The sequence below is a fragment of the Microchirus variegatus genome, assembly GCF_963457635.1.
Source record: "Microchirus variegatus genome assembly, chromosome: 3".
Classification (NCBI taxonomy): domain Eukaryota; kingdom Metazoa; phylum Chordata; class Actinopteri; order Pleuronectiformes; family Soleidae; genus Microchirus; species Microchirus variegatus.
In genome coordinates this window covers 9,499,054-9,512,728 of record NC_139804.1, presented here as the reverse complement: position 1 = coordinate 9,512,728, position 13,675 = coordinate 9,499,054, and the positions used below count along the sequence as shown (strand labels likewise).

The window sequence follows — 13,675 nt, the reverse complement described above, 5'->3', positions numbered from 1 at the left end:
GCAAACCTAGGTCTCCCTTGTCTTTGGGTAAATAAAGGGATTTTAATCTCACTCTGGTCTCTTCTTTTGCCAAATAAATTTTGAGATTAGTTTGTCTAACACGTTTTAAGTGGAAGCTGATGCGCTTACAGGAAGGGATTGAAATAAAAAAGAGTCTATAATATTAACATCAATATAACAAATTAACAATAGAATACTGTAAATAAATAAATAAAAACTTATATAAACTTAGTTAAAAAATATATAATACACTGTAAATAACTTACATTATAAACTTAGAAACAAAATATAAAGAATGTAAGTTACATAGTTTTCTTGGGAGTACTAAACCAGGCAATTCCTCATCAGCACCTTTTAAGCACTGCTTCTACTAGTTAGTGTTAGCGACAGCTAGCGTTATGACGCTAATCTTAGTTGCTATTCAATTCTGTGTCCCTGTCAGTTAGACAAAGTAACAGTTCTGTTAGCAGCTCTGGCCGAGTGTAGGCCGGATCTGGAGCAACTTGGTCTGGCCGGAGTGAGCGGCATCGTCTGGAGCCGTCGCTCGGTCCAGCTCAACCGGAAGGGCAACGGGGGTAGCGGGCGCCGGCCCGGTGGATGTGGGAAACCGGATAAACAGCCGCTTCAGTATAAAGTGAGTGTTTTATATTTTTTTATATATATTTTTACCACCACATTTATCCACGTTTATATGTAACGCCAGCTGAGCTAACGTTAGCATATTTACAGTTCATTTACATCTATGCTAATGTAAGAACAGATACTTTGATTCGCTAACGCTATAATCATTGTTTTACAGATAGTCATATCACCTAACAGCTTACCGTCACTGGAGTGGATCCAGAGACTGGGGAAAGACGATCGTCTTGTTTTACCTGCCTGTGTTGTTCAGAAGAACATACGCAGCTCCTGAAAACAGTACTGTATCTATGAAGACTGTTGATAATAAGTCTGATTTTTCTTTTTATGACTATTGATATTAAAAATGTAAATTCATATATGTTGTGGTTTATTTTCTAGTCCTTAGTGTTCCTCCATTACAGTACTATTAGATGAAAGGTGATTTAATTTGGAGAAAAGGGTTGATAAACACTTTATTAGAGCTACTTTGTTTACTGATGACAACTGCATCCTTTTTATTGTGTAACTCTAACTTGTCTAGTATAATAATATAATAAAATTAGTAACTATTCAGCCTTCTTCCTCAAGTCTTTACTTTACACAAGTGTACAAATGCATGCAGGGTGTGAAGGTCAAAAAAATAACTTTATTATTCACAAAGGAAAATGTTTTACCATCATATTCAATAGTACAAATTAAACAATGAATACAATTACACTTAAAATATGAACGAAGATCTTTTTTTAAAACTTTTTTTCAGGAAAACAAACCTTTCAGCAAAATATACCAACTGGGTGAGCTGTGAACATTTTAATGTTGTCTATATAGGCGTCTTGAACAAACATGAATAACAATAAAACATTTGAATAACACTGACATTATTCTCCAGCGAAAGCAAGGTGACTTTACTTTGCTAACAGATTACTTGTATATAACGTGTGTGTAATTGTCTATCAAACGTTACTTTGACAACGTTGTCGCTTCACTGCCGACAACTATATCACATCGTATACTATGAGCAGAAATAGAGTGGATGATTAGCGTCAGTCTTACCTCTCTGTGACGTCTTCCTGCTCGAAATGGAGACTGTGAACCCTCTGTTTCCAGGTTTATCTTCGGTGTCTTCTCAAAAACTCCAAAGAAGCTTAGCATAGCTTAGCATAGCCAACTTGAAGCTTTCACCGCTCTGAATCTCTGACCGGCAAATAATGGGAACTTACAGCTTGTCATTTTACAATTGTACAATTTAGCACCATAGAAAAAAAACCTGTATGTAATTTGCAGGGCCGTAATGTATTCGCCAACTAATTCATCAAGGCGTGAGCTGTGTAAACTTTACACAACTCACTATCCACTTCACTGTGATAATGGAGGCGAGGCTGCGCTGTAAATGTGTATTATTGCTGTAAATGCCTCGAATAAGCCTTTTATACATATATTAAGCAAGGGCCTTGCTTTACAGAGGCTGCCATCTTGTCTCTGTGCTATGTTTCTACTGCAGTGTGTAGTGACAGTGCCTTCACGCAGGATAGCCAAATTCTCTTACAACCTCCTCAAACCCACTGCAGTTTCACAGTGAACTAAGTATTATTACACTTCTTCTCAGTGCCCATACGTTTATTTATTTGCAACTACTGCCACTATATTTACACTCATGGTTAAACTGGTTAAAATGTTACATAAGTGCAAATAGAGCTTTGCTTAATCTCTCTTTACTGGTCACGTTGATAACAGATAGTGATGGGCAGTAACGTCACTACAAGTAGCTGCGTTCCTATTTTAACTAACAGACATTAAACATCCGTAAACTGAGCTCTCATATAGAGACATTGATGTAATTAGACGAAAAAGTAGATGTTTTGAACCTCTCTCTCTCTCTCTCTTTCTCTCAGAACTACTTAAAGGATGCCTGGAATGTGTTTGACTTTGTGACAGTGTTGGGAAGCATCACTGACATCCTGGTGACTGAGATCAATGTAAGTGCACCCTCCCTCACCCACTCACTGCACTGCATCCACACAGCACTGCTAATGAGCTGGAGGCAGCAAAGACAGACACAGCAGCAGCTGTCCAGTTTCAGCATGACAGCTGTAGACAGGGAGCTGTGGTGGACTAATACATGTGTACATATTTGATGCATATGTGTTTATTTGTTGACCTGTATCAGTTTATGTTGTACAATATGACTGTTCCCCTTCTCTCATTCCTCTGTCTTCCTCTCTGGTGTCCTTACTCTCCCTCTCTTTCTCTTTATATCTCTTCCTCTCCCCGTCCGCATTGTCATCTTGTCAATTGTGGTCACTGCTGTTGCCATGCCCTGGTCCCAAACTTCACTAGACGACGGTGAGTGACATTCTGCTGTCATTCTTTGCTCCAAGCTCGAAAAAGTGTTTTATCTGATAGACTGCATATAAAATATTTTATATAATGTAGGAGAGGTTTCCTCCGGGTTCTCCGGCTTACTCCCACAGTCCAAAAACATGCAGTATGGGGATTAGGTTAATTGGTCACTCTAAATTGATCGTAGGTGTGAGTGTGTGAGTGAATGGTTGTTTGTCTCTATGTGTGGCCCTGTGATGGACTGGCGAACTGTCCAGGGTGTACCCCGCCTATCGCCCAATGTCTGCTGAGATAGGCACAGCACCCCCCGCGACCCTCTGGTGGAGGATAAAGTGGTAGATAATGGATGGATGGATGGATGTAGGAGAGAAGCACTAAAAAGAACAATCATCATTTAAGGCTCAGGTTTCCCTTTCAAGAATGGTTTATTTTTTTGTAGCTGCTGTTCCGAATTTCCAAGGTCAAATCTCGACACTCAATTTTCAACTCCTGTGTTTTCTGGTGCTAGTTATTCTCATCTAGTCTATGAATTGAGGGCAAATGGTTTTCTCTGTCTGGTGATCTGTTGGTGGGTTCCATTTGTTTGTTGGTCATGAGTCCGAACTCAGTCTGAAACTTGGAGCATCCTCACAAACCTTACCTTTAATAGCATTTCTGTCTCATTTGTACCACCATAAATCAGTCATTACACCTAATACTCTTTAATTTTTGTTTAACTGTTACTGTGTGCACAAAATACCATATAGAGTGTGATTGTTATTGTTGATATTGGGTTAGTTCACACTAATGTAACCCTTTGGTAAATATACATAAAAGTACTCATTGTTTATTTGTTTATTTGTGTTTATTTTTTGTTGTCTGGTAATAATGTATATGTCTGTGTTCAAAGAATAATTCAATGTAATATTTGGATGTATAAATAAAAATAAGTTTAAGTATACTTACCTGTGGAGATCCAATCAGCCATTGAGGTGGGCGGAGCCGGAGGAGAGAGGACAGAGAGAAAGGAGTTAGAATCCTGATGGTGGCGCAACTAATGGACAGAGGAAAACTAACTTGGAGACGTATCTGTTGGTTGAAAAACGTGCGCCGAGACAAAAAGCCAGTGAGTCTCAGGGCGGCCCATTCAACGCAGCATCGGACCTGAGTTTAAGGAGGACGCTGGAAAAGTGTCCAAGGAGAAAGGTGCAGCTAGAATAAAAGTGCTAAGTTGAACCATAAAAGGTTCTTCGGTGTGTCCTCATAGGAAAGGGTTTTTCAGAAGCAAATGGTTCCAGGTAGAACCTCAGCCTATGGGGCACCTATTGTAAAGTTGTGCATGCTAAAATAAACAGCAACTTTTTGCCAGATTTAGCAAAAGAAAATATAAAAAACATCTTTGTGATATTTACTTCTTTTGTGAAAATATAATTTCAATGTTTAATCTGAATAAAAAATCTAACTGTTAAATATTGAATCTAAATGTTAAATCTAAATATAAATGTTAAATCTGAATCTTTCGTTTGAAACTAAATATTGAGCTTATGTGCAAATTCACACTACCGGTAACCGGATGTGTTACCGGTAGCCACATAGCCAGCTGCAGCTTGAATGAAGCAATGAAGCTCCATTGTTCCATTGAAGGAAAAAGCCCCCAGATCATGATGGCGCCCCCTCCACTGTGCCGTATAGAAAACATCTCAGGTGGGATCTTTGTCATGCCTGTAATGTTGGAAGCCATCAGGACTATCAAGGTTAATTCTTGTCTTCTCATCAGAGAATAAAACTTTCCTCCACTTTCCTAAGTTTGGTGCTCTCGTGCAAACGCCAAACGGGCAATTTTTGTGCCTTTGAAGGAGAGGAGGCTTTTGAAGACATTTTTTTTCTTAAAACCCTGCTCTCACAGATGCCATCTAATGGTTATGGGAATGCAGTTGGCACCAGTGACAAGCTTAATTTGGGCCGAGGATCGTCCCGTGTCTTGACGGACAGCCATTTGGATCATCCAGCTCTGGGCCTGTAAAAAATTTTTGGTCTACCACTTGACTATTTTGTCCCATAACCCTCAGGATCTTTTAAGAAGTTTAAAATGACTGTCTTACTGTGTTCAACCTCAGGAGCAATGGCACACTGCGAGAGGCCTTGCTGATGCAGCTCAACAATTCGACTGCTTTCAAAGAGAGAAAGCTTTTTGGCATTTGCCTTCAGGAGGTCAGTGTGAACACCTGACAGAAAAAGGCTCAGAATCCCAATTTTTGCAAAGATTTAGGCTTTTAAAGGCCATGGTCTTAAACTTTTGATCAGCTGATGAACAGCCTATTTCAGTTTAATGGTTGTTTGCAATAAATTGCCTCCTCAAATGTTTTTTTGTTGTCTCACTCCAATTCTTTTTTTCCCATTTGAAGCATTACATAGAACCTTCTAAAGATCCAACAGTGCAAAATGTAAATTCTTGCAATTTTTCAACTGGTCTTTTTGATCAGGAGTGTACATGATTTTGTTTCTACTATGTTTTACAGCACAGCAAAATGTGGACGCTGGAGTGATTTCTAAAAATGTCTTAACATCCTCACCAGTTTCCTACAATCCTGCAGATTTCAATTTCCAAATCCTGAAGCACAATATCAACATTTATAAAGTTAGATTTAAAGCTGTAGTGCGTAGGTTTTGGAGTTTTCCAAGGTTGTTGTTGATGTTATTGTTCTGTGGCTGTTTGGTCCTCATGAACAGAAATGAAGAAGATTATTTGTATGCTGCTTCATCTGAAAACAGGCTCTGTCAAGCCATACTATCGGGCCTGACTGAGTGTTTGTATACAGCAGCAGAACAGGAGCGAATTGTCCTATCAAACTGCTGAACGATCCGGTTTTTCAAGCAGAAGAATTCACTTTGAAATTTGTCTTGCCCACTTCTTAGTGTTTTCAGTCGTACTCCAACTTGTTTGCATCCATTATAACTAGCACAATGTTGCCATCACCTCATTCATGCTTGACTGAAAATAATCCCTTCCATTCTGGCAAAGGGCCCATTGCAGGTTTTGAGTGGTCCTTTACTGCATGTCTTCCCCCTTTTATTCTACTCAATCCTATCCAATGTAGGCAAAGATCTCCAAAAATAATTTAAGAATCCCCCGAAAAACAAATCCCTTCCTCTGTGCAGTATGGAAACTGCTGGGCGCCATAAGATCTAAATACTGCTAAAATGTGTGAACTCATCTGACAATGGTTTGAATGTAACAGACATTTCAAAATTACTTACTATATTTTTGAAGACTTAAATACTAAAATAATAAATAGTACTTGCAGATTTATATATTTTTGCTTGTTGAAGGGGATGAAAATTTGTCGCTTTATTGACCTTAAAAATAATGAATGATGAGAAGAAGGCTGTGTGTTTCAGTGATTAATAAGGGTATGTTGTTGTTGAGTGTTGATTTCCCATCTGTGTCTAACAGGACAGGCTGCTGAACCTGAGCTTCCTGAGGCTGTTCAGAGCCGCTCGGCTCATTAAGCTGCTGAGGCAGGGCTACACCATCCGCATCCTGCTGTGGACCTTCGTCCAGTCCTTCAAGGTGCAGCTTACATGCATTATCACATGTTCACACGCACCACATGTTAGTCACAAGTTAATGGCTAACCTTAACCAAACCACAATTCAAAACCTAACCCTCAACGTAACCAGTTCCTCAGAAATGAGCAGGTTTTGGTCTCTATGAGATCTAGTGGTCCTGATAAGGTCAGTGTTTATGACATAAAAGCTCATAAAAAAGTAACAAATACAAGTACAGATATACAGTCAAATCCAGGCTGAAGTATACTTCACAGTGTATTTAAATAATAAATTCCGGTTTGGTTACCTGTTGTTCTCTGCAGGCGCTGCCTTATGTTTGTCTTCTGATTGCGATGCTGTTCTTCATTTATGCCATCATCGGGATGCAGGTGTGTGAAACTTTTCCTCTGCGGTCACTTATTATTCCGACAGAGATTCACTGTTAAAATGTTTGTGACCTGAAAGTCAAATGAGTGAAGTGCATATGGTGAGGATTTTACTTCTCCATGTCCCTCCCTGTGTCTCTGCTGTAGGTGTTTGGCAACATTAAGCTGAATAAAGACACAGCGATCCATCACCATAACAACTTCCGCACATTCCTGCAGGCTCTCATGCTGCTCTTCAGGTATGACATTATATTATACTCTGTATACATATCATAAAGTATAGTACTGTGCAAATGTTGCTAGACCTCATGTGGATGATAGAGCAGTAGACAATGAATGAATGAAAATATAAATTGTAATTGTTTATTGTTATCAATTTGCACATTTCAGAATGAGCTAACCGGAAAAAAAAATCTCAATCAAATGAATCTGTTGTGACCACCCTTTGCCTTCAAAACATGTTTAATTATTCTAGGTAACACTTGCACACAGTTTTTGAAGGAACCCGGCAGGTGGCTCTGTGCGTACCATACCATAATTTCCTGTACTCCTTGTTTTTCTTTATGCTGGAGATCGTTCTTAATGATATTATGGGGTCAATCAGACGTGTCCTTGATGGTGCTGTATGATCTAGTTAGTATCCAAATGGTAGACCAAATCCCCAACTCCATTTGTAGAAAAGCAGCACCAAACTTTCAAGGAATCTCCACCATTCGTCACAGTGTCCTGCAGACAGTCCTTCAGTGGAAAAACTGCCTTTTGCTACAGCCAAATATTTCAAAGTCCAATTACCTGCTGCCTCAGTTGTGTTGTGTTTTCATGCAAAGTGGAGTTTCCATAACAGAGTTCACAATTCTTCCATGAAGAGTTCTCTGGACAGTAGATGGGTGAACCTGGGTCCCATAGGTTTCTGCCTGTGAACTGATGACACTGCTGGACATCTACCAGTTTCAATGGGATTTTAGCATGAAGTGTCTTACATCAAACCCAGTGTCTATTTTTGTCTACGATGCTCCACGTCACCTATTTCTTTGAGCTCTGCAAATAACTTGCTGATGTGGTAGAACTACATTGTGTCTTCTTGCTGTACTGTTTTGGTTTTAAAAATAACATATCTGATACTAAGCCATGGTACTTCAGACAATGCAAAGCTTGGGGGGAGTTTTGGAGCACTACAAGACCCTCAAAAAAATTTGGAGGGGAAATTGTCATTTGTCATTGAACAACTGGTCTCAGAAAAGGGACTGTGTTGTGATTGGCCAGCCAAAGAGAGCTTTCCCAACTGTCTTGTGTTTGGCCAGATACCTGGAAGTGAAGCACAGAGCTCCCTCTGAAATAGTGGATGCACCCCTACTCATTATCAAAACATTGTTTTAACAATGTTTAAAAATGGCTTCGCTGGGACTCCCCGCCGTAGTCCCTTTTATGCCTTTGACCCGGAGTCAGAAGACACTGTCGCTAGTGAAACACCTCCACAATGAATGTTCTGCTTCTTCTGCGATTCAGTGTATGCAACTGGATGTGACCAGACTAGTGCCCGGAGCAGGAGGCTCTGCTGTTCAGGAGAAGTGATCCTTGCGTCACGATTCTAGGCTTTTTCAGACTACCTGCAGAGCCAGAGAATACAATACAATAAAACCTATCATTCTGACTTTAGGGCTTCAAAAACGAAGTAATGGCACAGATACACAACAGTGTTAATTGGAATTTCCTGTCTATGGGAGCTTTAAGCTCTTTCAATGAAACATTGAGAAAAAGTCACGTCAGTTTCACATTTTTTATTCAATGTTCCAACATTCGGTCTCTTGAAATAGAGACATAAATTTATCATGACTCACATTATTAATTCCCTATCAACCTCGTTATTGAAACTGAAATTCTGCCTGTCCTTTGTTTCTTTTAATGTCGCCTCTGTTCTCTCCTCTTCATGTGCTTCAGGAGTGCGACTGGCGAGGCCTGGCAAGAGATCATGTTGTCGTGTCTGAGCCACCGAGAATGTGACGAACGCTCGGGGTCCCGTGAGAAAGAATGTGGCAGTGATTTTGCCTACTTCTACTTTGTCTCCTTTATCTTCCTCTGCTCCTTCCTGGTTAGTGCTCAAACACTCTGTAAAATCTAGTGTGTGGGACTAATTCTGCAATCATTAACTAACTAACGAAGAACTCATCAATACTAATAGTTCTTCTGTTTCTGTAGTTTGTCCTCCATCTCCATCCTGATTATCCATCTGTCAAGAAAGTTGATAGTCACTCAGCCAATCTTACATCACATCTTACACCACTTACTTGCTACCTGGCCTTCAAAATAAGAGCCACGGCATTCGGCTTTTTACCACTTCCTGTTTCAACTTTTTGCCATAACACTATAAAAATAGCCATTCTTACAAAATAAAATATACATTCTCCTACTAATTAACTCACCTTTTAATGTAATTTTTAGCTTTAGCCGTAATACATTAGCGAGAACAGAAGAAACTGGGTTTTCCGGTAACTGTTTGGCAATGGAAATAGCTTACAGTCATTATTCTTACAAAATAAAATACACATTTTTATATCTTTCGTTAAACTAGTTACTGCTATGAAATAAAATACACTGTTTTACATTATTTCTAGTTTTGTAGTTATTCCTCAACTGTCATAATACATTAACGGTAACAGGAAGTAGTCACATTTTGTATGTGCACAGAAAAAAAATTGGGTTTTCAGCAACAGATGGGGTTGTGACATACACAATTTTCCATTGTTGTTTAGTTTTACTGGTGGTTCATTTGTGATAAATTAGTGGTAACAAGAAGTAGTCATACTTCGTACATACCTAGCACAAATAGGGTATTCCAAGAACAGACCGGGTCACGACGCACACCATTGTTGTTTGCTGCTGTTGGAACCCGATATGGCTGTCCTCACACACGCCATATGGTCATGTATCAAATATGCATTACATCTACAATTGTGCTCATAAGTTTACATACCCTGGCAGAATTTACAATTTCTTGGCCATTTTTCAGAGAATATGAATTGTAACACAAAAACCCTTTCCTTCACTCATGGTTAGTGGTTGGCTGAAGCCATTTATTGTCGACTGCGTTTACTCTTTTTAAATCATAATTACAACACAAACTATCCAAATGACCCTGATCAAAAGTTTACATACACCAGTTCTTAATACCGTGTATTGCCCCCTTTAACATCAATGACAGCTTGAAGTCTTTTGTGGTAGAGGCTCTTTATCTTCTCAGATGGTAAAGCTGCCCATTCTTTCTGGCAAAAAGCCTCCAGTTGCTGTAAATTGTCTTGCTGTCTTGCATGAACTGCATGTTTGAGATCTCCTCAGAGTGGCTCAATGATACTGAGATCAGGACACTGAGATGGTCACTCCAGAACCTTCACTTTATTTTGCTGTAGCCAATGATGGGTTGACTTGACCTTGTGTTTTTGATCATTTTAATGTTGGAATATCCAAGTACGTCCCATGGGTTGGTTCCGGGCTGATGAGTGCAAATATTCCTCCAGTGTTTTTTGATAAATTACTGCATTCATCTTGCCATCAATTATGACCAAATTTCCTGTGAATTTGTAGCTCACACATCCCCAAAACATCAGTTATCGTCCACCGTGTTTCACAGGAGGAATGGTGCACCTTGCATCTTCAGCCTTGTTTACTCCTCTCCAAATGTAGTGTGTAGTAATAGCTTTCTTCTGTTAACTGGACCATGCAGCCCATTTGTTCGTGCCTCCTTATTGTGCATCTTGAAACAGCCACACCGCATTTTTCAGAGAGTCCTGTATTTCATTTGAAGTTATTTGTGGGTTTTTCATTGCATAACATTGCAATTTTCCTGGCAGTTGTGGCTGAATTTTTAGTTGGTCTACCTGACCGTGGTTTGGTTTCAACAGAACCCCTCATTTTCCAATTCTTAGAGTTTGAACACTGCTGTTTGGCATTCGCAATTCATTTGATATTTTATTATATCCCTTTCCTGTTTTATAGAGTTCAACTACCTTTTCCTGCAGATCCTTTGACAATTCTTCTGCTTTCCCCATGACTGAGAATCCCAAAAAGCACTGGATGAAAGATGCATGAGGGTCTGTCAGGAGTCTCATTGATCTTTATACACCCCCACTAATTTAATAATAATAATAGCCATAACTAATAATTGCCATTCAAACCTGTTTGTGACACATTGTGTGTTATCAGGGTATGTAAACTTTTGATCAGGGTTATTTGGATAGTTTGTGTTGTAATTATGATTTAAAAAGAGTTAACACAGTTGTTTGACAATAAATGGCTTCAGCCATCCACTAACCATGAGTGAAAGAAAAGTTTCTGCCAGGGTATGTAAACTTATGAGCACAACTGTATATTAGGTCCAAAACCTTGACCTAATACCTGTGTTCCAGATGCTGAATCTGTTTGTGGCTGTCATCATGGATAACTTTGAGTACCTAACTAGAGACTCCTCCATTCTGGGACCTCATCACCTGGATGAGTTCATCCGGGTTTGGGCAGAGTATGACCCTGCTGCGTGGTATGTTCAAACCTCTATCTTGGCCCCACACAATATATAAGTAAAGTGGTGTAAAATGACACCCTAATCTTACTTTTCCCCCAGACTAAGGTGACTTCATGAGGCCTGGTATGCGGGCTTCATTCCTGTACTTTGTTTTATGCAGTCAGCCCACGAATGATCACTGTTTTTGTTTTGAGCTGTCCTGAACATTTATTTATTTGTGTACTTGTTCTTTTCCACAGTGGACGGATTTCCTATAAGGATATGTACAATTTGTTACGCATTATCTCACCCCCCCTTGGCTTAGGGAAGAACTGCCCTAATAGGGTAGCATACAAGGTTTGCAAATACCAGACATTTCCAACACTAGGGTGCTTTGTGTACTTCTATGCCAAGAGACTTTTAACTGAATGGCTGTGCACCGATGAATTCGTCTTTAGTCCATAGCATCTGCCCCTCCAAACTGACTGGCTTTGGTTGATGATGCCGGAGTAGAAACAAAGCTTTCAAAGCCACGGCATTGTTCCAACATGCCGTCTACCATGCCTACTTTCTCATGTCTATGTAATGTTTTAAAGATCGCAGACGTATCATTTTTTCCCATTACTTGCATTTCGTGAAGTCTTGAAAAGTCTCCACGACTTTGCCAGAAAAGAACTTGAGAATATGATGACATTTCATTTTTAAAACAGCTGCATTCGAGAAGCCTAATTATGATTTTCGATCTTTTCAAATTTATTTCCATGTTAAAAGAAAGTCAGGCTATGAATGAAAGCCCCAACTCAGACCTTGGGCTGGCATTGAAACCTTTGTCTCTGTGTAACCTGGTTGAAGTACCAGTGGGATGTCTGCATGCATGCCAAGGCAGACATCCCTGTTACAATGCTGTCATTTCTCTTCCCTACCATCAGCATCATGTGTGTTAGGTCAACCTCATAATCCTCTCTTCCTACCCCTCCTCAAACTCACCAAACTCACGCTCTGCCATCTCATGTTTCCTCTCAGGGACCCTGAGCTCCACAGCGATGCATCCCCGTGCCCCGACACAGTGGCCGAGGATGGCATCCACTCTGCATCTCACTAAAGGAAATCTATTAACAACAGATTTCTGTTTCCCCTTTCCATTATTCCCCTGTTTTTGTTGACTTCTTCTCTTTACTCCTCTACTCCTTCTCTAACTCCCCATCCTTCTCTTTTTGGGTTTTGTTTATTTTATTTTATTTTTTATTTCCTTTCCCTGTGAAGTGGCCGTATCAAGTACTTCGATATGTATCAGATGCTGCTCCACATGTCCCCACCCTTAGGTTTGGGAAAGAAATGTCCGCCAAGAGTCGCCTACAAGGTAGACCCTCTTCTTCCTCTACCTCCTTTCCTGTGCTCGACAACCTTTCTTCCACTGGTGCAAACTCAAGCCAGTGTCTGTGTTCTGCAGTCGTCCCTCATTTCCTCACTTTTCTTTTTGCTAGTGCTCTGATATCTTGTTGGTGTAAGCCCCTACCTCTTAAGCCCCTAGCCTTTGTTAATTGTTTTGCTTCTTGTGTAGGCGGATACCCGCACTAATGATAATCACGGTGAGCTTAGCTAAAAATACTTTAGGACACACTGATTTGATGAATGAATTAATTAAGATTTTATGTTTATAGAGGAAATTTGCTCCGACCATAATTTAAAGTTTAAATGTCAGGCCCTAGTTGGGTTTCTATTTTGTGGAGCAGTGTGTGTGCGCGTGTCTGTGTGGAACATGTGTTGCTATTCGTATAAGAAAGACTTTTCTATGCTTTTCACTTTGTGGTCTTTGCTTTACTTTCCCTGTCATTCTTACTCACATTTCATCACAATCTATCCACTTTTAGAAAAATCTAAGTGTGAGTGTGTGTGTCAATGTGTGTAATGATTGCATGTATTATTATTTTTGTTCAAAACTGATTAAGACAAATGAAAAATAGTCTTTATCTGTACCTGATATTACTATGTCATTGGTATCTGGATGTCATTGGTATTGGTATAAAAATTAAATAACCTAAATATTATATAGATCAATCAGTATTCATTTGACTAGCCCTTTACTACACCCATAAAATACCCATAAAAAAATAAATAATAATAAAATACATAATATAATCAATCAAATAAGATTCAATAAAATAAATAAAAGAGTTAGAAATACACATGAAAAGCAGAAGAAAAGTGACACTGTGCTACTAGGTATTAAGAGTCAATATAAATAAATAAGTTTGTCTTTAAAAAATGACAGATCACTGATGGAACATAAATCAGCTTTGCAACAGCA

At 39.4% G+C, this 13,675-nt stretch overlaps 1 protein-coding gene across 1 annotated transcript in view; it reads left to right on the top strand.

Annotated features, from left to right (window-relative positions):
* Positions 1 to 13,675, top strand: part of cacna1ba (calcium channel, voltage-dependent, N type, alpha 1B subunit, a) — a gene marked incomplete at both ends in the record, with an annotated part of 225,712 nt that overhangs the window by 182,225 nt on the left and 29,812 nt on the right. Inside the window, 7 exons of the mRNA XM_083887152.1 lie at positions 2,514 to 2,597; positions 6,395 to 6,511; positions 6,813 to 6,878; positions 7,023 to 7,114; positions 8,814 to 8,964; positions 11,276 to 11,403; positions 11,628 to 11,724. Of these exons, the coding sequence (XP_083743278.1) occupies positions 2,514 to 2,597; positions 6,395 to 6,511; positions 6,813 to 6,878; positions 7,023 to 7,114; positions 8,814 to 8,964; positions 11,276 to 11,403; positions 11,628 to 11,724 (735 nt within the window). The remainder of the gene's footprint in view (positions 1 to 2,513; positions 2,598 to 6,394; positions 6,512 to 6,812; positions 6,879 to 7,022; positions 7,115 to 8,813; positions 8,965 to 11,275; positions 11,404 to 11,627; positions 11,725 to 13,675) is intronic.